Source organism: Capricornis sumatraensis, chromosome 1 (assembly GCF_032405125.1).
Source record: "Capricornis sumatraensis isolate serow.1 chromosome 1, serow.2, whole genome shotgun sequence".
Lineage (NCBI taxonomy): Eukaryota > Metazoa > Chordata > Mammalia > Artiodactyla > Bovidae > Capricornis > Capricornis sumatraensis.
The window spans coordinates 77,406,423-77,433,790 of NC_091069.1; the positions used below are offsets into that span (position 1 = coordinate 77,406,423).

At 37.9% G+C, this 27,368-nt stretch overlaps 1 protein-coding gene across 1 annotated transcript in view; it reads right to left on the reverse strand.

The window, feature by feature from the left end:
* Positions 1–342: 342 nt before the first annotated feature.
* SOCS5 (suppressor of cytokine signaling 5) overlaps positions 343–27,368 on the reverse strand; it is a 71,414-nt gene continuing 44,388 nt past the window's right edge. The window contains exon 2 of the mRNA XM_068972421.1: positions 343–2,003. Within this exon, the coding sequence (XP_068828522.1) occupies positions 381–1,991 (1,611 nt within the window). The 5' untranslated portion in view covers positions 1,992–2,003 and the 3' untranslated portion in view covers positions 343–380. The remainder of the gene's footprint in view (positions 2,004–27,368) is intronic.

Consider the following 27,368-nt stretch of genomic DNA (forward strand, 5'->3'; position numbering starts at 1 on the left):
AATTTCAAACAGTCATACTGTTCAAATACTCATTCAATATTAATAATTTGTTCTTCAGTAAGAAATAGAATTCTTCATAGCAAATGCTCCAGAGTTGCTTCACTCAGTTATTACTACAGCCATTAAAAACCAAACTGTCAGCTAAATCGGCAGAGTGTTTTTGCAGCCTTACTGAATACCTGTGGCTCTATCCCCTGTTGTCTCAATAGGCACCACATTTACTGAGTAAAAGTAACAGCAGATTGCGCCTGACAGATACTAACACTAAGCTTACATACTGTACTGGAAAAACCTAACACTGATATGTGTGCTTGCTATAGGTATACTGCCCGATGCACATAAAAGCAGATCTAGTTAATGCCCTTTGGGGACAGGAGGGTTTACTTTGCTTTGACTGGTTCTCGTTCTAGCCAGCGAACTCTAACTTTCTGTTTATAATGATACTCTTTTAAAAAATCCTGTAACATCGATGGTAAAGGGAGCCCATCAATTCCATCATACGTCGTGCATCTGCAGATGACTGCACGGCAGATGTACTGCAGGCTAAAAGGGAAAGTCCTGTTGAGTGATATTGTAAGCAATGGTTCAAAAAACATGCAAGAGCTGGGGTCTTTGTAATGTTCCAAAAGTCCTGTTACAGTGGAGGAGTGAAACACACATGGGTCATGGGCATCAAAACTAAAGTTGTGATTCCACTGTTCAATTCGGGCATGCAGGGACCTGTTGTAGCGACGGAAGCTCACAGAGAAGAGGTAGTCCTCTTGTGCAGAGTCCCTGAGCAAAAATGTCCCTTCAGGTTTCCCTTCCAGGAGGGCTTCTGCTTCGTAGCGGTCCATCACTCCCCAGTAACAGGGATTACCTGTGATCTGGAGCAAGTCCGGCACGAGGCAGTGTATGTAATCGATCTGCGTGTGGACTTTCCAGGCTCCCTGTCTGCTAACGTGGGCATGGCTGTCTCCAGATACCTGACGTTGCTTCTGCCTCCGTGACTGCAAACACAGCGTGGTTGTGTCCTCTTCTGAGTCACAATTAGCCTGTGGAATTGCAGAACTGTCCCCATTTACTTCAGTCATTCCAGGAGCTAACTTTGGTCCCAGTTTATATAACGGGTTAACCTGTGCAGTGGCTTCGAATGTATGTATTTGTGCGTTGGGAGGGGGGTCTACCCCTTCTTCAATACTAAGCCGCCTTCTCTCTCGAAGCCGATCTTCTTCATCTTCTGTAGAAACCAAGGATGGGTCAAATGTATCAAAAAATGTTGAATGTGGGCTCACAGGGGCCGTATGCTGCTTAATCAAATGCCATTTTTGGGCCAAATCTGAGCCAGCAGGAAAAGGGCATTTCTCAAGCATTAATTCAGAAAGATGTATTTTTCTTTTATTAGAAAATAGGGGCTTTGACTGCTTGGTGTAAGTTCTCATGGGAAAACATAAGCCCACAGTATCCTGCAACCTCTGTTTCAGAGAGCGACTTCCTACAGTCCTGCTGGACATGCTGTCCATGTCGTGCACGGAGCTGACACCGTACCGCCGCTCTCTCCTTTGAAGTCCATTTCGAGTTCTACCAAACTTTTTATCCGTATCCAGGGAACTCTGTGTCTTTGTAGAACAGGAATGTTTCTTCTTCCCACCCCAAGGAGCATGTCGAGAGTAGGAATCTCTTCTTGCAAGTCTTGTTCCTGGGGTGACACATGAGTCATTATCCTTTTCAATGCTTATTTCAACAATCTGAGGAATTTCAGCGGCACAGTTTTGGTTTCTCCTTGAAGAATTCTTTGAAGGGCTTAACCCTAGTTGTAAGGCAACGTTTTCTCTTAAGGGGCTGCTTTGCTGCTGAGGAGCTGAGTCTCCTAAACTGATGGTTTTCTCTTTGACAGACAAACATCTGTTGGAGTTCATATCCACATTTTCACTACGGTTTCCGCCCTCGTGACTGAAGAGATTCTGACATCTGTACTTGAAGTTATTCCACATTTTCCCCACTTTATCCATTGATTATAAGACCTACAGACAAAAAATAGAAGAAAATAAGTTAATCAAAGGAGTGTGTGAAAACAAAAAAGGCAGTGAGTACCCACCCCTCTTTTTCTCATGGGAAACATCAGTGGTTCTGGTCAGAAATTTACATCACATCACCCCATTACTGTGGTAAGGGCTATGAGATCCTACTGTGGCACCGTTATTCAAGCAAGTCCTCACCTTCTACTTCCCTTCAAATAGAATACAGAACTCAGAGGAAAGGAAACAAACCCTTTCCATTAAACTCTGGTGGCTTTTTCACATGTGTTGTTGGTAATCACTAAGTTGTGTCCGACACTTTGCAACCCTATGGACTGTAGGCCACCAGGCTCCTCTGTCCATGGGATTTCCCAGGAAAGAATACTGGAGTGGGTTGCCATTTCCTTTTCCAGGGGATCTTCCTGATCCATGGGATCTCCAGGAATCAAACATATATCTCCTGCATTACAGGTGGATTCTTTGCCACTGAGTCATCAGGCCATTTTGACATTGGTTTCTGTCTCCTTACTTTGAATAATTTAGGTACTGCCTCAAGTATTATAAAGGGAAAATATGTTCTGCATTGTTGAAACACATCTTCATTCAACTTCTTAAAAGTGATAATCAGGACCACATTTGTGTAATACATCAAAATTAATTAAAAAAACCTCTAAGCAGTAATCTAATTTCACTTACCAACTAACTCTACTCCACTCATTAACAATCTAAGCCTTACAGGTCAATCACTTGTAAAAATCCCTAATCTGCCCTCCTCACCCTATGACATAACTTTTTTCTGTGATTTTAAAGTAGTTTGAGTGTAAGAGAAAACAGGAAAAAAGAAAGATAATACAGTGTTTAAATAGAAGTTAAGTGTCTCGATTCTTAATCCTGGAAAAACTTGGAAATAACAGAGTAATAGAAAAAAAGTTATGATACTATAGTAATTTAAAAACAAAAACTATGCAGTTTGGGTTTTTTATTCTTGCTCCTTTAAAAAAAATCTAAAGCAGTTCATGGCGCTTTACAAGTAAATTATTGTAAGACTATGACATTTATAGGCACACTGTCTCCTTTAGTAACCTAAAAATCAACATTAGATGAAGTAGAAAAGCCTAAACTTAAACTTCAACCAGTTTTATCACAATATGACAGCAGAATCTTTTTCTTCTTCTATTTTGACATGTAATATTTATGGTACTTTATCCCCAGAATTTTTTGTTCATGTTTATTTACTATCTCATTGTGTACTATTCTGTGCAGTTCAGAAGCAGTATTGGAAAACTGAGTTTTAACAGTGATAAGAGTCATTAGAGCTGATCTTTCCATAAGTGACTAAATCTCTTGGTCAGAAATACTTCCATTTTCAAGAAGCTGACTAGGAGCAAGAGAAATAAACTTTCTTAGGAAGAATTATGTATCTTCCCTTTAGTTTCCTACAGAAAGGGTCTTGAACTAACAGTGCTCTTGGAATAATGACAATGCCAACATAGATAATTAATGTCTCTGAAATCGTAAAATGTATGGTGAGAGTCCTCTTTATTAAAAGTATACTGTTAAGTACATAGAAATTTGCATGATAGGTGGTATATGTTCTAATAAAATGTTAGATGGGACTGTTAAATCTATCAAACTCTGTCAGAACATTTTGCTTCCTCCTCCTTGCAAAGAAAATCTTTTGTAAGCATTTTTTGAGTCTTACACCATTTGAACATGTTTTGTTTTTATTATTTATTCTTTATATATTAAGATTTCACTTTTGACCCTATTATTTTTAGGGCTAATTCCTGCTCCATTTTTGTTGACTCTAGAATTTGTAGATATACTCTTCCAAAATCCTAGCCCCTTTTAGCCTGGCTTCCGTCTCATTTCTTAAAGTTGCTTTTTATTTTTACCTAATTCATATATTTACAGTTTCAAAGGTCAAACACTACTACAAGGCTTGTATCAAAAAGGAGTACTGCCTGATACACTCTCTCCATTCTTGATTTCCACTCCCAGGGGTCAAGGAGAGTTACTCTGAATTTTGTTAAGCTGTTTCTGCTGCTATTTTCCTCACTGTTTCTAGATAATGTATTCATATCAGTTGATAACATTCTAGGATGGAAATAATTCACCCTCAGAATTTTGAGGGCCTTATTCTACTATTCTAATGGCTTCAATTTGGCTGTTGAAAAGTCTAATGTTATACCAGTTCCCAGTCTTCTGCATGTGACCTGTTTTTATTTCGTGAAACATTGCAGCTTCTTTATCCACACTTTATCCATAGTGTGGGACCTTTTTCACACTCATTGTGCCAGGCCCTTTCAATTTCTTTTTACTCCATCATCTTCCCTCCCTCCCTCCTTAAAGTTCATTAGACACTACACCACTTAGATTCCTCTTCTGATTATCATATATCTCCTTTTTAAGATTGTCTTTCTTTTCATTTTCTACTGGTAGATTTCTTTGACATCACTATCCAACAGTTCTAGTGCGGCTACAGTTCTCTGTATTACAGTTTTAATTTTCAAGACGAATTTTCTTGTTCTCTGAATGTTCTTTTTAATAGCATCCTGTTCCAGCTTCCTGGATAGAATACCTCATTTCTCTAAGGATACAAAGTTTTAAAACGTTGTTTTCCTTTTTTGTTCTTCTAACATTTTAAGTATTTGTATCTGTTTCTTCTAAGTATATTGTGTTTTCTCCTTAGATCTTTAGGCCTTTGTTTCTGCCTTCAGAGGCTTTCTGTAAGTGTCTGATGATGCATCAGCACTGACACACGGGTCCGAAGCTCTGTTCGCTGGGCGGGTGGGGAGGAGGGGGCAGATAGGGGGCAGGGGGGTGGTGCTTGCTGACTGGTTGGCTTTATTACAAGGTGATGAGACAATGAGTTGGTTTTTTATTAGGGAATCCTCAAAAGTTACTATCTGTAAGCTTTGTCTCCTGGCTGCTCATCCCGGAAAGAAAGGCTCCAGTCTCCTGTGTGGGGCATACACGCCTGACTGCCATGTTCTGAGTACAGGGAAGGCAAGTTGCGAGGTCTTAACTTCAATATTCTCACTTTCATTTAGTCTCTGTTTTTCAAAAGTGGCGCTTATTTCCAAAAGATATCCCAACTTCAGTTAGGACTAAATTTCCTAAACTCCTCCCAGCTCTGGCCTCTAGTTTTATCCAAGGTAAAAGAACAGTCACTTCCAGGCTGCTCAGGGTGAGAGGCATGGGAGGCTGACACACAGACTGCTCACTGTTCTGTTTTCAGCTCCATACTCTGCCCTTACCACTGCAGGTAACTGGTTCCTCAAGTTTTTGAGCCAGCAGCATAAACTGGGTGCAGAAGCACTGAAGGGGCCTCTTAAATTATCTCTAGTGAAAGCAGTTTCTTTTTAATTTCATAGACTGATTCTTTTGTAAAATATAATAAAATTGCTTTAAAAATGAAATGTAAAAAAGACATGAAATATAAGTGCCAAGTTTCTTACTAACTGAACAGATATAAAGTAACCGTTAAATTACTATAAACTATTTTAAATGCTTGTTTTTAATTTCTACACTTAACCTGTCAAACACTGGTAACAAACTGTAGGCTGACACCAGTTCATGGTCCATACTTTGCACAGCTCTAGTGTGGAACTGTGCTGTCTGGCACATGTGGTTACTGAGTCTCTGAAATGTGGTTAGTGCCACATATTGAAATAACAAGTTTGGATATAACTGGTAAAATATTGTAGTAGAATTCATTTCATCTGCTGCTTTTTATTTTTTAAATGTGGCCACCAGAAAATTTTTAATTACATATATGGTTCAAATTATATTTCTACTGGACAGCGCTGATCTAGAGCAGGGGTCAGCAGGCTATAGCCCAAGGAGGAAATCTGGCCTGTGGCCTGCTTCTGTATAGACTCAAGCTAAGAATGGTTTCTACATTTTAAAAGGGATTAAAAAAAACAAAAACAAAAAGCCCAGAAAGAACATTCAACAAGATCACATGTAGCCTACAAAGTCTAAAGTATTTTCTATCTGGCTTTTTACAGAAAAAGTTTGTTGACCTTGGTCTAGTGTGTATAAGATAATAAGCCATACCACCGCGGAAACTAGAACAGTAATATTCAAAAAGTACAGAAATCTCTCATCTCCATGTTTATAATATACATTTGTAGCTATCTAAAGATACTTCTTTGACAAGCAAATTATACCTAAAAAAATAACCGTTCATTTTAGAAAGTGACCAACCTTAAAACCACTGATTCTCACATACAGGTCTTTGTAAGCTGTATGAACAAGCTGCATGACAGGCCAGGTGGCAGCAGGCAGTTTCTAACACTAAACCTCTGGTTTAGTTTCACAGACAGGGCATGAAATTTAGTGATCTCTCTATTCTAATGTGGAAGGCTGCTGCTAGATTCCACTGTGACAAAATATCCTAACTTAAAAGACTAGTATGCTTCCATACTCCTTGGGGACAGAAAATGGATTTTTTTCTTGATGTGGGGAATGCTGTGTGGGTGGCTGTAACAGTGGGAAGAAAATCCCAATAGTGATTCACAGAACAGTCCATATAAGAATCAGGAAGACATATCAACTGTCTTAGTATTTACAATGTCAGTTTTGAGGCTCTTTCGTTTTTCTGGTTAAATTTTTGGAAATACAGCTGAAACCATTTAAGAACTAAATTACAACTCTATTACTTTATGGCTTCATATAAAGTTACACAGGGCTTTTTTTATGAAAAAGTGTTAAATTTCGATTTTATTGATTCTAGATTGAAATCATCCATTAACAATCTTTCACATTTCTATACCTGCAGAGTTATCTTTAAACCTATCCAAAGCAAAATTCTAAAAAGTCATTCCTTCCCTGAAGGACAATCATAATTTAAATTCGTTTTATAATACTGTAGTAAGTTAAACAGCTTTCTTGAAAAGTGATAATTAACAGGATAAGCTATAAATCAGAATTATGAAAAATGAGAGGTCAAATTCCATTACTAAAAAATTTATATATATTAACAAAGTAAAGACTGTAGTCAATGGCTCTCTTAATGCCAAGTAGTATCTATTACAAAATTTCCACAAAACAAAGTCATTGAAATAGTTCCCAGGAGTTCATTCCAGTGGAACTGAATCCATACTTTATCAGAAATGAATTAAATTCAACAAATTTTAAGACTACATGGCGTGCCATAGTGGGCAGACAGGAAACATGTGACCCAACTAAACCGCTCCTGTACTGTTTAATCTATCTAGGCTACTAATCATAATACCTTTCCAACAGAAACCTCTTCAGTTACAGTACAAAAACTGGGACGCAAGGACTGACTGAAGCATTTCTGTGCCAAAGTCAAGTACAAGAAGCAGTTTAGGAGATTTCATTTTTGATTGATATTTTGGTGACATTTCAATAACTTGAAAAAAAATACAGTGTTTAATATTAAAGGCTGATCCAGAAACCCAGGGATGCGTGGCTGTCACAGCCCTAGTCCCTTAAAGAATCTGAGAACCACTGGGGTTTTTTAGAAAATTATTTTAAAATATTTTTTAACATACTTTACATTAGTCTGTGACATGATCTACATTATCCAACTGTATGCCTACATATCTTTTACACTGTTATTTAATGTTATATTCAACCATATAAAACTGCTGTTTTGTGGGTAATAAATGGTCATATAATTCAGTTACAGTATTATACTATACATAGCATATTAATATAGTAGAGCATGTACATGTGGGATCCTCTGACCTAGTATACTCAGACTTCTTCCCATCAGCTGAGTTTTACTGAGTTCTAGATATGTTCATGTCATTTACATTTATTATTGTAATTAGGTGATTTAATTGTTAATTAACCTAACAAAATATGGGGGAATGTGAACACTGAGTTAAATAACTTTTGATATACTCAATAAAAGTGAGATACTTCTGTTGCTGAATTAGGTACAGGCAAGAAAATAGTTTCAAAAATTAGAAAAAATGCTACAAATGCATCAGAAAAGTCTAAACTCTTATGCTACTTAAAAAACCCAAACTATAAATCTTAAATGATATATTAATATTCTGAGTATAGTTTCTAAAAGATAAAGAATATGGAACTGGCAACTAATGGACCTAGTCTCAAAGAAAAGCCCTTTGTCCCCTAATAAAAAGCCTGACAAATGAACACAGAGTCATGTTCTGAGAGTAAAATACTTAAGGCATGCACCCCTTTTAATGATTTCTTGCTTTAATAGACTTTGTAGACTACTGGTCCCTGACTGAATCAAAGGAAAGGTCTTCCTTAATAACCAGTTAATCAATTTTATAGTCATGCCAGGTGGGAGTGGTACAAAGTCCTAATGATAACAGGGAGTCATGAGCTAGATTCAGGGATGGTAAGGAAGACTTCTCTCTGAGGAGGTGGTATTTCAAAATCCTGTCAGGAAGGATGAGTGAGAATGAACAGTGCTCCACGCTGTTGTAGAATACTAGGACAGTGTTCCACAGGCAGAGGAGCAGCATTTGCAAAGGTCGTGAAGCAGGAAGGAGCATGGCATGAACAACGGCTGAAGCTAACAGAGACTAGCAAGTGAAGGGAATGAGGGCCAAGAAGCAGCAGAAGAGGTAGGGCGGTAATCCACAGAAAGAGAACAGGAAAGGATGCTGATGCTGCACAAAGACCACCTCTAAGGTGCAGGCAGGGACTCTGCTAGGCTGGTAACAGTGGAGACACAGGTTTGCAATGATCAGGAGGCAAATCTACAGGATTAATGACTGCCTTCACGTGGTGAAAGCGGAAGAGAAAGGTGTCAAAAACGAGTTTCCGGCTTGGGTAAATGGGTGGAAAGAAATGCGATTTCAGAAATAGAAAACACAGTCGATACAGCAGTTTTGGCACGTGGGAGGCTGAAGAGAGTTAATAAACTCAGTTTAGGAAACACTGCAGTTGAGGCTGTCACTGAGACATCCTAGTGAAACCTCATCAGTCCACGAGTGTATATCCATATGATGGATCACTAGACAAGCAGGAGTGATAACCCACTTGCATCTATGCCATGAAACTCAAAGACAATGCTTAGAGAAAGATATCATACATAAGATATATACATTATGAATCAATTTATCTGTTAAAGTCCAAAATATGTTGTTGAGATAGGCATACATATCTAGTAAGAATATAAAAAGCAGGTAAATGGTTACGTTTGTGGTGAGGGATACAGAGTTAGTGAAAAGCACTTAGGGCGTTTCTAAAGCACTATTAATTTTCTACTTCTTTGGTTGGGTAATGGCTACAATGGTTTTTATTTATTAAATATTTTTTAGACTTCACTTACAATTATACAGTCTTTCCTGTACACAATACACTGCATAATAAAAGTTTTAAAATTATACAGCCACAGTTTGACCACAATGGGAATTAATAAACACTATTTTAAAAGCCACTAGGAAAATAAAAGGCTCTCATAACTCTTTGGCAGATGAATTCAAAACTGAAAATTACAGATGATTTAGACAATAGCATATTAACATTTGGGAGATTTTTTTCTATATGCAATTTGGTGATTTATCAAAATGTTCCATTAAAGGATGGAACTGATTTTAAAATGTGACAAAGCCAGCACTCAGAAGAAAACCACTAGCTTGTTCCATTTTAAGTGCAACGTGTGAAACAACACTGACCAAAGGAACCCAGAGCAAAAGGTGTATCCACAGGCCTACTTTGAGTGTTTGGTGTCTCTATTCTATGCCTACCTACTATGAAAGTCATGACTCTATCTGTAGGCTTGTATACCACTCAGAAATGTTCTGATACTATTATAACTAATGGATCTATCAATATATGACTAAATTTCACTTCTTTTCTAGAATACTATTTTCAAAGATCAATTAAGAATATGTTTGGATATACATTACCATATGTAAAATAGATGACCAGTGCAAGTTCGATGCATGAAGCAGGGCACCCAAAGCTGGTGCTCTGGGACAACCTAGAGAGATGGGGTGAGGAGGAGGTGGTAGGGGGGATGGGGATGGGGTGGGGGGACAGACACATGTATACCTATGGCCAATTCATGCTGATGTATGGCAAAAACCAGTAATTGTCCTCCAATTAAATAAATTTTAAAAATATACATTTGGAACCACATGCTTAATTTCAAGAGATGAAGCTTAGTAATTTCTTGTATTTCTTGCTGCATATTAAGGTAAATACAATAGCACATCTTAAAAAAGAAGAAAAAATGGACATTAAATCAAATTAAGAGTCACAGTGTTATATAGACTGCCTTAATAAATCCCCCAAAAGACAATTTAAGAGCTATTTTTCTGATTAAAAAAAAAAATATCTAAAATTTGCATGTTTCTTAAGTTTTACTCACACAATTCTAATTTCCAGTGTCATACAGGAGGGTGCTCCAAACCATCAAAACCCCAGATTCTTAAACACAGAGTACTTGTAGTGATTCTGCCTGCACTTTGCTTAGGACAACATAGTGAAAAGGGCATAGGCGTGAGATAGTCAACTGAGGGGGTGAGTGGGGGAGGAGGTTGAGTAAGAATAGCCCTTCACATTTCTGAACCTAAATGTCCCTCTTGGTAAAATGAGGATAACAATATCTACCTCATGGGTTGGATGTGAGGATTAGAAACCGTGTCTGTAAAGCCTCTGGTTCACGGGAGACACTCAAAAGACAGTGGCTGTTACCAGTACTATCTAGCATGAACCTTTGGCTTTCCTTTCTTCTTAAAAATAATCCTCCCTTTCAGTTCTTCTAGGTCATGCCACAAATGGCAGTTATTTTCCTACGTACAAAATCTACCAGACTGAAAGTTTTATCATTAATCATTTAAGATTCTATATTATTTCCTAAGAAATATTACAGGGATTTCAGTATTCCTTAGCAGTTGAAGCCATAGTTCATCTACAACCTAAACTAAGCATAGCTAATCTGTACAGTACTAGGCAAGGCCCAGGAACATAGTCCTCATTCATTTTTTTTTGGCGACTCAAAATTTCTTTTTAGTTTATAACACTGCCATCATTTAAATTCTACCATACATATACTGCATGTTAGGGAGGCATAAAATCCTAGTAAGTTATGCTACATTTTCTATGGAGAAAGTATCTTATGTAATATACTAACAAACATACTATTCATTGAAATGTTTCTTATCTGGCCAGCATTATTGGCAGACTGTGGTAGAACACAAAGAACATGTGCTTTCACTTCAGAAAGCCTGAAAAGCAAATTCAAGCACTCACCAGCTGTGAAATCTGTCTCAGCCTTTCCATCTAAAAATAGAAAGAACTACCCCTCTCTTACAAGGGTTTTTAAGAGGATAACATGACATAAAGGTAAGTAGAGCTGAGTATATATAACAAGGGCCCAGAAAAGGTAGCTTCTGTTATACAAACTACAGGGCAGCAGAAAGTACGTGCTGGTAAGAGCAGCAAAAAGCAAAACTGTTTACTAAGCATCAAAGCAGGATGCGACTAGTTGCCGTTTAGTTGCTAAGTTATGTCCAACTCTTTTGCGACCTCATGGACTGTAACCCACCAGGCTCATTCTGTCCATGAGATTTCCCAGGCAAGGATACTGGAGTGGGTTGTCATTTCCTTCTCCAGGGCATCTTCCCGACCCAGGGATTGAACCCGAGTCTCCTGCATTGGCAGGCAGGTATTTACCACTAAGCCACCACGGAAGTCCAATTTAGTACCTTCTCAGAAATGCCTGTAACATTTCCTAGAGCACAGGGCCAACCCCCTACCCCCAACACACATACACAAGTCTCCCTTCATACCAAAAAGTAAACTAGAAACAAATATCTGCAAAGGAAAATAGCTCTCGGTTGAGGAACTTAGTGGATCAAGCTACTACACTGGTTAGCCTTCACTGCTGACTGGGGCCTGTTTAACAATGAGCTCACTGCGGTCCTGCTAATAATTTGCAAAGAATATTTAGTTACCAATGGTAAGCGAGCAATTGTAATCCGGAGCATTCCTTCTCTAGGAAGGATATCCATTTTGTAACTCCAGTAGTTCAGTGTCACAAGAAAGACAAAGATTCCAAGGACTAAAATAAAATGATTTTTAAAATAACACTTTCCTTCTATTATCACTATTACCTAAACTAAAGGATACTACTTCCTTCTATGCCAAATTATAGGCCTGAAGATAATCCATGGTCTTCATATAATTTGACAGCTTGTAATGAATGAGTAAAAGAGAGGAAGAAGCCCCATAATCAGGACAACTTCTCTGTTTTTTTTATCTAGATCCTTAAATTGGCCTAAGTAAAAGAAATTTTAAACATCTTGAAATGAGTTTATTCTTCAGAAAGATATTTGGGAGCAATACTGGGAGAAGTAAAGACAAATAGGATACCTTTTAACCATTTACAAAAACTAATTTCAAGAGAAGCACTCTGACTAAAATTATAGACTAGAAACTCCAAGTAATATACCTCACTTTTATATATTACCACATTACATACAATTTTATTTTTTTTAAATAGGACAATCAAAAAACCTTTAGTTTGCTAACAACTGAAATAAAACCTCATCTATCAAAAGATTAAAAACAAGTAATCTGAAAAGACAATAAAAATATATATTCATTTTAATGTTTACTGATACTACATGCAGAAGCGCACAGCAGTTTGGAAACTGCAAATGAAAAAAGGGTGGCAGGGGCAGAGAGGTTTAAAGGGAAGTGCTGTGAGGAACTAAGCTGGCCAGAGCAAGAGACTAAAGAACCTTAGAAAGCGTAACAGCCTGGGGCCAGAAACTACAGGCACACACACTGTAAGACAGTTAAAAGGAGCAAACAGATGTAAACCATGAGGAATTTTAAGCCAACAAATTAAAAAGGGTTTTAGAAAGGCTAGATTTTTAGAAAAACATACAATTTCAAAACTGACTCAAGAAAAAATAAAAAAAACACCAAGCCCATAACTAAAAGATTTTGAATCTGTAATGAAAAATCTCTGCATAAGGAAAGCACCAACCCAGGCAAGTGTTCCAGGCAGAAGTCAATCTAACAACTATGACTTCTAAATCACTGGTGGCCCGAGCAAGAGATTAGGGTTAAAAGAGAAGTGAAAGCCACCACAATAAAGCAAGAAAAAGAAATGTTAATTGATTGGGCAGGAAGAAATAAAACTGCCCATTTTCAGATGACATGATTCTCCACATAGAAAAACCTAACGAATCCTACAGCCATGAAATTAAAAAACGCTTACTCCTTGGAAGGAAAGTTATGACAGACCTAGATAGCATATTCAAAAGCACAGACATTACTTTGCCAGCAAAAAGGCCCGTCTAGTCAAGGCTATGGTTTTTCCTGTGGTCGTGTATGGATGTGAGAGTTGGACTGTGAAGAAAGCTGAGTGCCGAAGAATTGATGCTTTTGTACTGTGGTGTTGGAGAAGACTCGTAAGAGTCCCTTGGACTGCAAGGAGATCCAACCAGTCCATTCTAAAGGAGACCAGCCCTGGGTGTTCACTGGAAGGACTGATGCTGAGGCTGAAACTCCAATACTTTGGCCACCTCATGGGAAGAATTGACTCATTGGAAAAGACTCTGATGCTGGGAGGGATTGGGGAGGAAAAGGACGACAGAGGATGAGATGGCTGGATGGCATCACCGACTTGATGGACATGAGTTTGAGTGAACTCCGGGAGTTGGTGATGGACAGGGAGGCCTGGCGTGCTGCGATTCATGGGGTCGCTAAGAGTCGGACACGACTGAACTGAACTGAACTGGATGAATCCTAAAAAAAAAGGAAAAGAAAACCCAGCAGGGTTGCAGGATACAAGATCTACATGTTAAAACAAACACGTGGAAACTGAAGAGATGCAACAATGAACATGACCTTAAAGGGTTGGTAGGTCATTTCTTCACTCTTTAGGCAAAGCCCTAACTTTTGTATGCTTTGGAAGTATGAGATTCAAACTGCACGGGAAGAAATATAGACATCCTACTTACCACTGCCTTTATACTTCTGCTAGGGAAGGGTGAGCTGGAAAACGCGTCTGCAGTCCACCCGAGAGCCCCATAGGTCATGCCTCCCTGCTGTTTTCCACTGCCCTCTCCCAGGTTCAATCTTCATCATCATTTGCATACACTACTTGAAACAGCTACATAAGTAAGGCATCTTCCTTCACTCTCACTCCCCTCTAGAACACCTGCCTTAAGACTGATCCCAGGATTTCAAGCAGCGAAGAAAAGTCAAGGGACTCTATGTCTGGCTCTTCCTCTACATTTTAAGATCTCAGCACAAAAGGAGCAACAAATCAACAGTTATCAGTATTATAACTTAGGAACAGAAAGATACAGCTGAAACCATATCACGTAGAGAAATAAGATAACCAGATGGTTGTTGTAGGGATATAAAGAGTCTTTCTCCAGGAAGAATTCTGAGTGGTCACTTTTTAATCCTTAGGAAGACAAAAACAAAGAAACTCTTAGAAAAAAATTAGTATTTCAAATAGTTAAAAATGTAAATAAACAACCAGAAGAAGGTTGTAAGGAGTCTTTCATGGGAGATGTTAAAGAGGATAAGCAACCCTCTGTCTCCAGCCAGCCCAGGGACTCCTCTCTCTACAAGCAACTACATTAACTAACCTCAACGATCTGTGATTTTTTAAAATATCAGAACTTAAAATATAAGCATGGCATTCCACAAATGGAGTCACGTTATTTAAGATCTACCGGTAGCAAGCACATCAGATACAATTCTGAGTCCTAATCATACTACTGTGTGATTAAGGTATAATCCCCGAATGTCCAACATACTGAACTATTCTAACAGTCTTGTACTCTATGTAACTAGTCAGGTTTCAGTCAGGTGCTGATTTAATGTTCAGTTTAGACTCTAAAGGTTCAGGGTCACCTGAAAAGTAACAACAAAAATCCTCATAATAGCAATACTATTCTGTCACAAACTTTCTCCTTCCTGTCTTCCCTTACAAAAACCTTCCCAGCACAGTTTAAGAGATATTTACTTGCCCTACATACAGCTGAAATATGAGGGTTATTTTTACAGATAAAGTAAGTTTAAATTGTGTCAAAGATAAACTAAGCAATTTGAAGTACAGTTAATTCTCAATATTCTTTGATAATAAAGAAAGCAGTACTTTATTAAAAATATTAGATATTCTGTCAGATCTGAAATGAATTAAGATTTACTATTTACTTAAACTTCACATTTTAACTGTCTGAAGTAAAAATAGCAAGTAAAAATAGTTTGTTATTGCTTGCAGGTAATTTTGGAAACCTACTTATATGAGATAATTCTTCACCCTGTCAAATAATTAATTGGCTGATTTTCACAATGAAATGTCACACTTTCCAGTTAAACACTTGCATCTAATGTGTATGAACCATTCTACAATTGCTATTTCTAACTGGAATCACAAATACACACAAATCAAAATCTAATTTTTAAAAATCTCAATTATTATGCTGAAAGAGTTAGAGAAATATCTAACCAACCACAGACATTTTCTAAACTCTCCCCCTTATCAAATAACTTAACCAGAAACATACCTATGTGGTTTGTGTTACTGACTCCTGCAGATATAGTATTTTACCAGAATTAAAACTTAATATTATGCCCTTAACTTTTACTAAGAGTTTATAAAATAAATGGCCTTCTATTATTCTATGTCCTATAAAAATGGCATCAAAGACATCATTCCTCATGTAAAGATCCACACAAAAAATTCCTCTGACTTTACTGCCAAGATTTCTCTCTTAGGAACATTGCTCTGCTTCCTTTGGGCAGACAATGAGAACATGTAACTCATGTTCCTCCTCTTTTCGCTGTTACCAACAGGAAACCTGAATGGAAGGCCCACTCCCTTGCCTAAGTATCAGTCAATCATCACCATACTAAATGTCCAAGTGTCGACTGATTGTTAAATCATTTTTTTCCCTTAAGGAGATGGGAGTAAAAATAAAGCTAACAGATTTTCTTAAACTAGAAAACTCTATAATTCTGAATCTAAAATTTTGTTATCTTTCCAACGTAAAAGGAATGTGGATGAGCATTTCAATGGACTGTAAAAGCAGACTCACCATAAATAAAAAAATAAACATAAGAGACTGTCTAACCTATCAAAGAAGAGATAGGAAAGTCTATTTAAACAAAATGCTGAAGAAAGAAACCAAAAGGAAATTATCAAAATACTTAATGGCTGAATATTTTAAACTTTTACATGTCAAAAAATGCCATAAACAAAGGACAAATGGTATGCTACATAAGAAACTTTCAACATATGACAAAGTATTAATACATTTATAAGAAAAAGATAAAGCACAACACCACAAATAGAAAACAGCAAAGGATATGTCCAGAAAAAAAAAAATCACCAAATCAGATAAAACACTTGACCAATGAATGTATGAAAAAGGTCATTCTTAGAATTCACTAGACATCCAAAGCAAAGTGAAATGTAAGATTTTTTACTTATCAACTCAGCAAAGTTTGCTTTCTTTATTTTACATTTTAATGGTACTATCTAAACATGGTATTGAGAAGCTTGTATTCTTACAAACCTGAGGACATAAACCCACATGGCATTTCAAGAAGGAAATTTTATGTTATCAAAACTTTAAAATAGACGTGTATACTTTTTGACAAGACTTCACAATTAGAAATATATTCCAAGAAAATAATCAGATAAAGACACAAAGGTTTATATACAAAGAGATATTCATCATAGCCTAAGTAATATTAGCAAAAATTGGGGGAAAACTGTATTGTTTGAGCCACCAGGGAAGTCCAAGTAATATTAGCAAAAATTGGGGGAAAACTGTATTGTTAAGTTAACAGAGGACTAGTTAAATAAATTGTGGTGCTTTCATTGACTGGAATAATAGACATTAAAACCATGTTTCTGGAGCATTTAGTGTTTTGGAAATGTTCATGATATGAAATAAATATGGTAATAAAATATCGTTAGTATGTAAACTAACCTCAACACATAAATACAAACATTTTAATAAAAAGATTATGGATAGGAAATACCCCTATAGTTATTTTGGGTGGTTTTCAATTATTATAATTTCATTTTTTTCTTTCTTTTCTGTATTCCTGTTTTCTTTTCTGTCTTTTCCAAGATATTACTTTCAAATGTAATGTATTAATTACCTAGTTGGAAAAGTGCTATTTCAAAAGGCAGTAGATCTTGAAAAACACCAATCTGATTTCATATTATAAAACCCAAATTATGTGTAAAATGCAGAAGAAATAAAGTATTTTTAAAAGCTTCTTAAAGAAAAGGTGGGGGAACAGTGAGTTAGAAAAGATACAAAGAAATGGGGGTTGAAGGGGCTGATAAACACAATCAGTAGAGAAAGGAATAACAAATACAGAGCTCTCCATTAAAGCCAACCTGATTATCAGACAGTATTTGGGATCAGCAGTAAATAACACCTGACTGGGAAGTAGGAAATACCCTTTGCCAAAGAGTACCGATAATAATAGGCATGCTTTTGTGTACGGTAATACTATTTATAGGATAACCAACAGAAATAGATTATGTGATGCAATACAACTTTAACACTTCTAGTACAGCTGAGCTTAGAAGATGAGTTTCCAACATGTAATAAAAAGAAGACAAAAGGCAGTGGTAGGAATTGTGGGAATTCTATTGCTATAAAAATATTAATCAAAAAAGTAGCACTCTGATGTGAATTCAACCCTATCACCTTAGTATCTTCAGTGAAACTCCAGTCATCTCTATACTAGTAGACTATTTCTCCAACTATATTACCTTTATCATTACTGTAACATATTGTATCTTAAGGCAATTTCTAATTATAAGAGAAACACTTTATCGCCAAGGTTTTTTTCTACTTAACTCCATATGGTTATAAATGTTTTGCTATATACACAAAGAGCCATTCTGAGACAGAAAGCCTACAAACATTTGGCATAGCAGCTTCAACTAAATGTTCCACTAAAGGAAAACATGAAACATTCAATTATACACTAGTAGATTACTTCAATGTTATAAATCAAACAAATTAAATAGTTAATTCAGTAGCTTATAAAATTTAAGAATATAATGCTCCTTGGCAAGACATTATTGTGCCACAATATTTATTCTAAGATGTTTTCCTTTGTGAAAGAATCTATGTTTTTGTCCCTGTTCTTCATCCTTCTATGTAAGGCATAGATTCTGCTTTCTTATTTAATAGTATGGGAGAAGAAATCCAGTGTCCTGGATGTGATTTATGAATTACATCTATTTAACTAGTCTCATCAGTTGAAATGAAGCTAATTGGGGCAAAAAAAAACCTTATTTAAGGGGTGGGAGGTGGGAGGGAGGTTCAAGAGGGAGAGGACATATGTATACCTATGGCTGGTTCATGTTGATGTAAGGCAGAAACCACCACAATATTGTAAAGCAATTATCCTCCAATTAAAAATAAATACATTTAAAACACTTATTTAAGAGCTTCTCAGGTATGTAGAAATTAGGAGAAAATGTGCTCTCACTGTTACTGTTATAATCAGTGATCCTATTTTCCAGGACCAGTTCTCACCTCCTTGAGTACAGCTGGATTTGTACCACACATTCCACCCACTTTTCAGTCCACTACGAGTCTAAAAAAAAAATCTGTCTCACTTGGCTATTCTCCTTCGCGACTCAAATTCACCATATCTAAAGTTAATTCAAGAACTTTCCCCCAAATGGGATACCAGCCACATTTCTATGGAATTTCTCAGAAAAATTTTTATTTTTGCTCTTCCACATGACATAATTATACTTATTGTTATTCAGTTCAATAGATCCCCCCCCCCCCCAGAATGGCTCTCAAATTTACCTTTTTTCCTGCACTTTCACTGCCAGTAACCCTGTCCAAATTTCGATTGCCACTTTCCTAGATTTCTGCAACACCTTAGTCTCTCTTCTTTTCTTGCCAGACTCATTTCCTTTCAGGAACATTCAATAGTCACACACACCTCGTACTTCACTTTCACTCACTGCCATCCATAATCAGGCCCCATTTTATTCGAACTTATTTCTTACTCTAAAACACCTCCACTATTTTGACCTTTACTGTTCACTTCGATTTTTAATGTCTATATCAATTTCTGATTTCCCTAAAAGAATTCAGAGCTAACACCCCAATGTGTTCTTTTCTCCTCAGATCCTTTCGGGCGTGTCAACTTTATCTCTGTAACTGTACTAAAAGATTTAAATGACAAGGAAGTCTGAGACTGCCTCTTCTAACTCAAAACACCCTAGGGGCAGGATGGAAACTTACATTCAGACTTTCAGGAAAAAGACAAAATGTTAAAACAGAGCCAAGGTTCTCTATTCTATTCTGGTGCTTTGGTCTTGGTTCACATAAGTGAATAAATCAACAGCTGGTCTGTGGTTGGCTGGAGAAGTATGACTCACCAGTTTGCCAAACTGACCAAACAATCAGCTGCAATGGGAAGGTATCTGTGAGATTCGGTTTAAACCACTGGACATGTACTTTGATATTTATGTAACTTTGAAAGTTTAATCAGAATTTTAGTAAAACAATTTAATTGCTAATTTGGACATTGTATCTCGTGGGATAGAGGTCGATATCCAGAATTTTCTAGGCATCAGACATGCTGTAGTTCCGGTGAGGGACGGTGGTGATGACTCCATAACGTGCGTGTACTTACTGCCACAGAACAACAGTCTTAAAAATGGTTACAACGGGAACGCTTAGGTAAATTTTACCACAATTTTTAGAAATGGCATAATACAGAGAATACACAACCTTTTATTTTTCATTGTGCCTGACACTAGTCATTTTTATTTGTTTTCTTTGTCAGAAACATAGGAATTCTATTACTCATGGCACATCAAGAAGCATATTCTATATGGAATGGACAAAGTTCTACTGTATAGCAGAGAAATATATTCAGTATGCTGATAAGCCGTAACAGAAAAGAATATATATAAAAATGTATATATATCTATGTATAACTGAGTCATTTTGCTGTTCAGCAGAAATTAACACAACATTGTAAATCAACTATACTTCAGTAAAAATTTTTTAAACAAAGCATGATTCCTGTTTATATACAACATTTTAAATAACTCTGTGTTCTAATTTTGAGGCATTCCTGAAAAGAAGCCATGCCCTCTACTATTGGCAGTGTCCACTTCCTTCTACAAAATGGCGAAAAAAGAAAAAAAACCAACTTAGGTCTAAGAAATCAGTGTCTATATAAGCAGTTTCCCTTGTTGACATGGATATTTAAGTATCATTGCCTGCTGTTGTCTCTGATAATTTTGCTATAATTTTCCTGAATGCCTTTAGAAGTCCACAGTCTGGTGGAGAAGATACATGAATTCTAATACAACCTAAATGCTAATTTGAGTGCTGCTCAGAACACAAAGCACAATGCAACCAGCTCTAGCTGGGCAACTGTGGCACCCTGCGAGCTATATTCCATACATGTTCTCCCTTCCTTCCATAATAATACGATTAGCTGATACAGAGCCACCAAGAATACAGACTGTACTTCCAGATCTTCCCTGGGGCCAGTGAGATGCAAGCAGATACATCATTTGGCAGCTTTAGGGAAATTTTATGAGACGGCTCACGAATATCCTTAGTCCCTTTTTGTGTTCCTTTCCTCTGTACATGACAGTACATAAAATAGACTACCTCCATTTTGGATGGTGAGCACAAGGGTTAAATCTGAGAGATTCTGCCACCCTGAGGGAGACATCACCTCTCGAATGACATCCTGAAGCAGAGCTGTCATTTCAGCCCTATGCTTCATAGTCCACTGTTAGAGAAGAGAAATAAATCCTTTCTTTAGACTGTTGTTATTTGTAGGTTCTGTTGCTTGCCACTGTACCTAATCCTAACCAACACAGGGGGTCAAGGAAGACTTCACAGAAAAGGTGATATGGAGCTAGGTTTTGAAAAATGAACAGCTGCCTGCTGACTGAGTGGAGAAAGGTATTTAAGGCAGAGACAGAGGACAGGATCTGGCCTCCCAAAGGAGAGGCGTGTTCAGGTGGCTGAAGGACAGGGTAGGTGGCATGAAATAAAAAGAAAACGCAACCTGAAAAGCTGGAAATAAAGACTCTAAACATGATATGCTTAAAAAGGGCGCTTCTCTTCCTGTACTTGGTTGTCCTGAATGACTATGACTTCACTGAAGATTCTCTCCATATTCTAGAAGAGCCAAATGGCTCAGGGAGAAAACAAAGCATTATTTCTATTAGAAAAAGGACACATTGTTATTTCGGTAAATCCTGAGGACTAGAAGAAGTAATATTTGGCACCAAGATTACGAGTTCTGAGAGTGTGAAGGGAAAACATGGACAGTACAAAAAAAGTCTACATACAACATGGCAACGTCTGGGTGAGGCAGAGATTAGAATCTACCTTTTAAAGCAGACGGAGGCCCGTGAACTACAGCATAAATATGGCCATCTGATTGTAACACACTTTATTTTTATTGTACACCTATACCCATGGGTTCTTTTCAAAGTGGCTCTCAGAGACTACATATAAATAATAACTGAACAGCATCTAGTCCACAGTGAGAACTTGGTATTTGATGGTCAAACTCCTTTCACCATCAAAGAAGAGTTATAAAAATGAGAAGGGAGCAAAAACAAACAAACAAAATAGCATTAAGGTTATTATGAGTTTTAACTTTTATTCATGCAAGTAGTATTATTTTCTGCAATAATCATATATTATTTTTGAAAAATTTTAGTTTTATAATTAAGGAAACAAGCAACCACCAATGCCTCATCAAAAAAATAAAATAAAAAAGCAGCAGCAACTATCTTAAGTATTACAGACAGAACACTGAGAGAGTATACGGCCTCCATGAATCCATAATCTAATAATTATAGTCTCTGAAGTCTCAAAGATCCCAAAATTCTTTTAAGAAGTCTCTCAATGTTTCCATTATTTTTGCCTCTAGTTCTCCCTAAACTTAAATATAGCATTTTAGCCTCCTAATAAATGTTTATTACTTGCTGACCAGACCCTAAATACTGTATGGAATACTGGAATTTATTAACTGGAAAACTGCAGGACTTGTTTTTTTTTTTTTTTTAAATATATATTTTATCCTGATATTCTTGTTGTCAATTAGTTTTAGAGTATCTTTGGTATCTTCAACCAGATTGTGAGGTTTATCAGTATCGTCCTCTGGTAACTGGCATCAAAATATGCTATGGAATCCTGTGAGGAAGGATACACTTTCTTAAGGGGTGGGCTAGATGGCTTCCTTTATTTAGACTTGTAATTAAAATAGTTTGAATCTAACTTTTGCTGGGAAGACTCTAGATATATCTAGTTATATCTTAACCCCTGAATTTCATCTGATAATTACTTGTCCCTTACAATAGTTATCCTTTATTATAACATAATTTGGACAAAAACAGGAATTCCAACGGGCAAAGAGACTTTTGGCCCATGTAATTATTTCTCAATGAATGCATGACGATACAACTTCTGCAGGAGTGATTAGCCACGTCATTTTTAAACGGTATATAAATAAAGCTAACAGTGAAACTAGCTACTGTGGAAGCTGGTTATATTAATAAATTCACTGGACTCCTCACCATACAGAAGACTAACTTTGAAGGTCCTAGCCCTTAAAACCAAGAAACGGGTTACAGTAGTAATGACTTCTAGGAACACAGAAAGGACACAGTTGCTGGTAAGCATCTACAGCTTTGATAATACTCTCAAAGGGGTCAAGGCTATCAAACAGCCATACTATTTTCTCCCTGTCCCACGAGATTCCCAGATTCCAGCTGAGTCTCCTTCAGTCTACCTGCCTTTCTGTCACAGTGAGTGCTACATAAACTAGGGATAGAAAACTACAATTCACAGCTGAAAATTTTCCAGTGTTCTCTACCCACTAAGGGATAAAATGAAAATTCTTTAAAGTGGTATTCAAGCCATTGAGAATTTGGCCCCTGCCTAACTATTACGTTTTATTAACTATGTTTCCTGTCTTTCCCTCTCCTTCCTTCCAAGTTCTAACCTTCTTTAACACTGAACTACACAGGAGTTTCTCAAGCATGCCAGGCTTCCATCTGCCTGTTTTTCAGGTGCTGCTGTTCACCCTGCTTGCAGTGCCCTCCTTCCACCTGTGTCGCACCTGGCGAAACACGCCTCAGCTCAACGGTCTTCTCTGTCGAGGCGTCCAGGACTCCTCCAGGTGGACCAAAGAGCTCCACTTCCAGAGGTGTGGTGGTAACCAGGTCTCAGAAGGGGAAAAAAGCCCCATTACACTCAGTTCTGTGCTAACATTTGTTTAGAACACTTAAACTTGTTTCACTCCCCTTGTTTCACTACGGACAACAAGAGCACCGCGGGAATCCCATTTGCTTATGCGCGATTAAACGCTAGATGAATGCAGAAAACTGCACCCAGCTGCACTGAGCCCTGTACATACACACACCTCCAACATCTCCCAGCTACTTCAGCCCACCTCCTCCCGGGAGCCTCACCCATCCACATCAGGTGTTACTCTGCCTCACGTATCAGACGCCTTCCCTCCCCCACACCCACTTCACAAGCAAACAGGGAAAAGCACCCTATTTACAATAATGTTTATTTTTTCTTAACCATTTCCATTTTAATATGCAAAACTGTTTTACTGTTTTAATTAGTTATCTTTTCTTTTTTAAACAAAGAAATGTGTGGCTGAGGAAGTTTTCGAGTAATGTGTCCCAATCCCATTTTTCCCTATACTTAGTGATTTTTAGGAATGCATTTGTACTGTTATAGCAGAACTGACTATATACACAACACTTCTGATTTCTGTGGTGTACATACCACCACAGTTCAGTCCAGTTCAGTCCAGTTGCTCAGTCGTGTCCGACTCTTAGCTACTTCATGAATTGCAGCAAGCCAGGCCTCCCTGTCCATCACCAACTCCCGGAGTTTACTCAAACTCATGTCCATCGAGTTAGTGATGCCATCCAGCCATCTCATCCTGTCGTCCCCTTCTCCTCCTGCCCCCAATCCCCCCCAGCATGAATCTTTTCCAATGAGTCAACTCTTCCCATGAGGTGGCCAAAGTACTGGAGTTTCAGCTCTAGCATCAGTCGTTCCAAAGAACACCAGGACTGATCTCCTTTAGAATGGACTGGTTGGATCTCCTTGCAGTCCAAGGGACTCTCAAGAATCTTCTCTGACATCACAGTTCAAAAGCATCAATCCTTCAGCGCTCAGCTTTCTTCACAGTCCAACTCTCACATCCATACATGACCACTGGAAAAACCATACCCTTGACTAGATGGACCTTTGTTGGCAAAGTAATGTCTCTGCTCTTCAATATGCTATCTAGGTTGGTCATAACTTACCTGCCAAGGAGTAAGTGTCTTTTAATTTCATGGCTGCAATCACCATCTCCAGTGATTTTGGAGCCCAAAAAAATAAAGTCTGACACTGTTTCCACTGTTTCCCCATCTAGTTCCCATGAAGTGATGGGACCGGATGCCATGATCTTCATTTTCTGAATGCTGAGCTTTAAGCTAACCTTCTTTCACTTTCATTAAGAGGCTTTTTAGTTCCTCTTCACTTTTTGCCATAAGGGTGGTGTCATCTGCATATCTGAGGTTATTGATATTTCTCCTGGCAATCTTGATTCCAGCTTCTGCTTCTTCCAGACCAGCGTTTCTCATGATGTACTCTGCATATAAATTAAATAAGCAGGGTGACAATATACAGCCTTGACGTACTCCTTTTCCTATTTGGAACCAGTCTGTTGTTCCATGTCCAGTTCTAACTGTTGCTTCCTGACTTGCATACAGGTTTCTCAAGAGGCAGGTCAGGTGGTTTTTTTTCAGAATCTTCCACAGTTTATTGTGATCCACACAGTCAAAGGCTTTGACATAGTCAATAAAGCAGAAATAGATGTTTTCTGGAACTCTCATGCTTTTTCGATGATCCAGCAGATGTTGGCAATTTGATGTCTGGTTCCTCTGACTTTTCTAAAAGCAGCTTGAACATCTGGAAGTTCACGGTTCACGTACTGCTGAAGCCTGGCTTGGAGAATTTTGAGCATTACTTTACTAGCATGTGAGATGAGTGCAACTGTGAGGTAGTTTGAGCATTCTTTGGCATTGCCTTTCTTTGGGATTGGAATGAAAACTGACCTTTTCCAGTCCTGTGGCCACTGCTGAGTTTTCCAAATTTGCTGGCATATTGAGTGCAGCATTTTCACAGCATCATCTTTCAGGATTTGAAATAGCTCAACTGGAATTCCATCACCTCCACTAGCTTTGTTTGTAGTGATGCTTTCTAAGGCCCACTTGACTTCACATTCCAGGATGTCTGGCTCTAGGTGAGTGATCACACCATGCTGATTATCTGGGTTGGGAAGATCTTTTCTGTACACTTCTTCTGTGTATTCTTGCCACCTCTTCTTAATATCTTCTGCTTCTGTTAGGTCCATACCATTTCTGTCCTTTATCGAGCCCATCTTTGCATAAAATACTAACAGCTCAGTTCACAGGTCCAGCCTGTCTCCAACACACCACACTCACAATACTCTACATATCTTTGTCAGAGAAACTATTTTTTTTGGAATAGCAACTGTTTCTCTGTAAGCTTCTTGAAGGCAGGGCCCTTTTCCCTTACAAGAGTACTCAGTGATTATTATGTGTCTTGCTAATGCAGATACCATGGGGTAACAGACTTAAAAATCTGATATAAATAGTAACTATAAGACCTAGTTCAACAATAGAGAATTTATATCTACTCTACCCCAATCCCCAGCTATTTTGCCAGTAAGAGGGATTATCACAAAAGAAAATGTTCCATAACTAACCTACTAATCTAATCAACTAATCCACATACCTCAAAAGCTTAGGTGGATTGTAGGCTAATTTAACAAATTCTGAAGATGTGGTCTAATAAGATTTTTTTCTGATTGGTAAATTTATATAAAATGTTTTCCCATATTGATGGCAATGGGTTCGCAGAGTTGGACATGACTGAGCAACACAGACAGCCAACAAGCATATTTAAAGATGCTCAACACTGCTAATTATTAGAGAAATGCAAATCAAAACTACTACAAGTTAGCACCTCACACTGGTCAGAAAGGCCATCGTTAAAAAGTCTACAAATAATAAATGCTGGAGAAGGTGTGGAGAAAAAGGAACCCTCTTACACTTGTTATTGTTTAGATCACTAAGTTGTGTCTAACTCTTTGCAACCCCCTGGACTGTAGCACACCAGGCTTCCCTGTCCTTACTATCTCCTGAAGTTTGCTTAAACTCATGTCCGTTGAGTCAGTGACACTATCCAACAATTTCACCCTCTGTCACCCCCTTCTCCTCCTGCCCTCAATCTCTTCCAGCACCAGGGTCTCTTCCAATGAGTTGGCTCTTCCCATCACGTGGCCAAAGTAATAGAGCTTCAGCATCAACATCAGTCCTTCTAACGAATATTCAGGGTTGATTTCCTTTAGGATTGACTGGTTTGATCTCTGTGTAGTCCAAGGGACTCTCAAGAGTCTCCTCCAGCACCACAATTCAAAAGCATCAATTCTTCAGCGCTAAGTCTTTATGGTCCAACAGCACTGTCTTTCATGTCACATCTGTACATGAAAAACCATGGCTTTGACTATACAGACCTTTGTCAGCAAAGAGATGTCTCTGCTTTTTAATATGCTGTCTAGGTTTGTTATAGCTTTTCTTCCAAGGAGCAAGCGCCTTCTAATTTCATGGCTGCAGTCACCATCCACAGTGATTCTGCAGCCCAAGAAAATGAAATCTGTCACTGTTTCCACTTTTTCCCCTTTTATTTTCCGTGAAGTGATGGGAATGGATGCCATGATCTTAGTTTTTTGAATGTTGAAGTTTTAAGCCAGTTTTTCACTAACCTCTTTCACTTTCATTAAGAGGCTTTTTAGTTCTCTTTGCTTTCTGCCATTAGGGTGGTATCATCTGCCTATCTCAGGTTGTTGATATTTCTCCCGGCAGTCTTGATTCCGGCTTGTGATGTATCCAGCCCAGCATTTCACACGATGTACTCTGCATGTAAGTTAAATAAGCAGAGTGACAACAGATAGCCTTGATGTACTCCTTTCCCAATTTGGAACCAGTCTGTTGTTTCATGTAAGACTCTGACTGTTGCTGCTTGACTCCCAGGAGACAGATAAGACAGTCTGGTACTCCCATCTCTTTAAAGAGTTTTCCAGTTTGTTGTGACACACACAGTCAAAGGCTTTAGTGTAGTCAATGAAGCAGTTTTTCTGGAATCCTCTTGTTTTCTCTATGATCCAAGGAATGTTGGCAATTTGATCTCTGTTCCTCTGCCTTTTAAACTCAGCTTCTACATCTGGAAGTTCTTAGTTCACCTGGCTTGAAGAATTTTGAGTATTCCCTTGTGGCTCAGCAGGTAAAGAATCCGCCTGTAA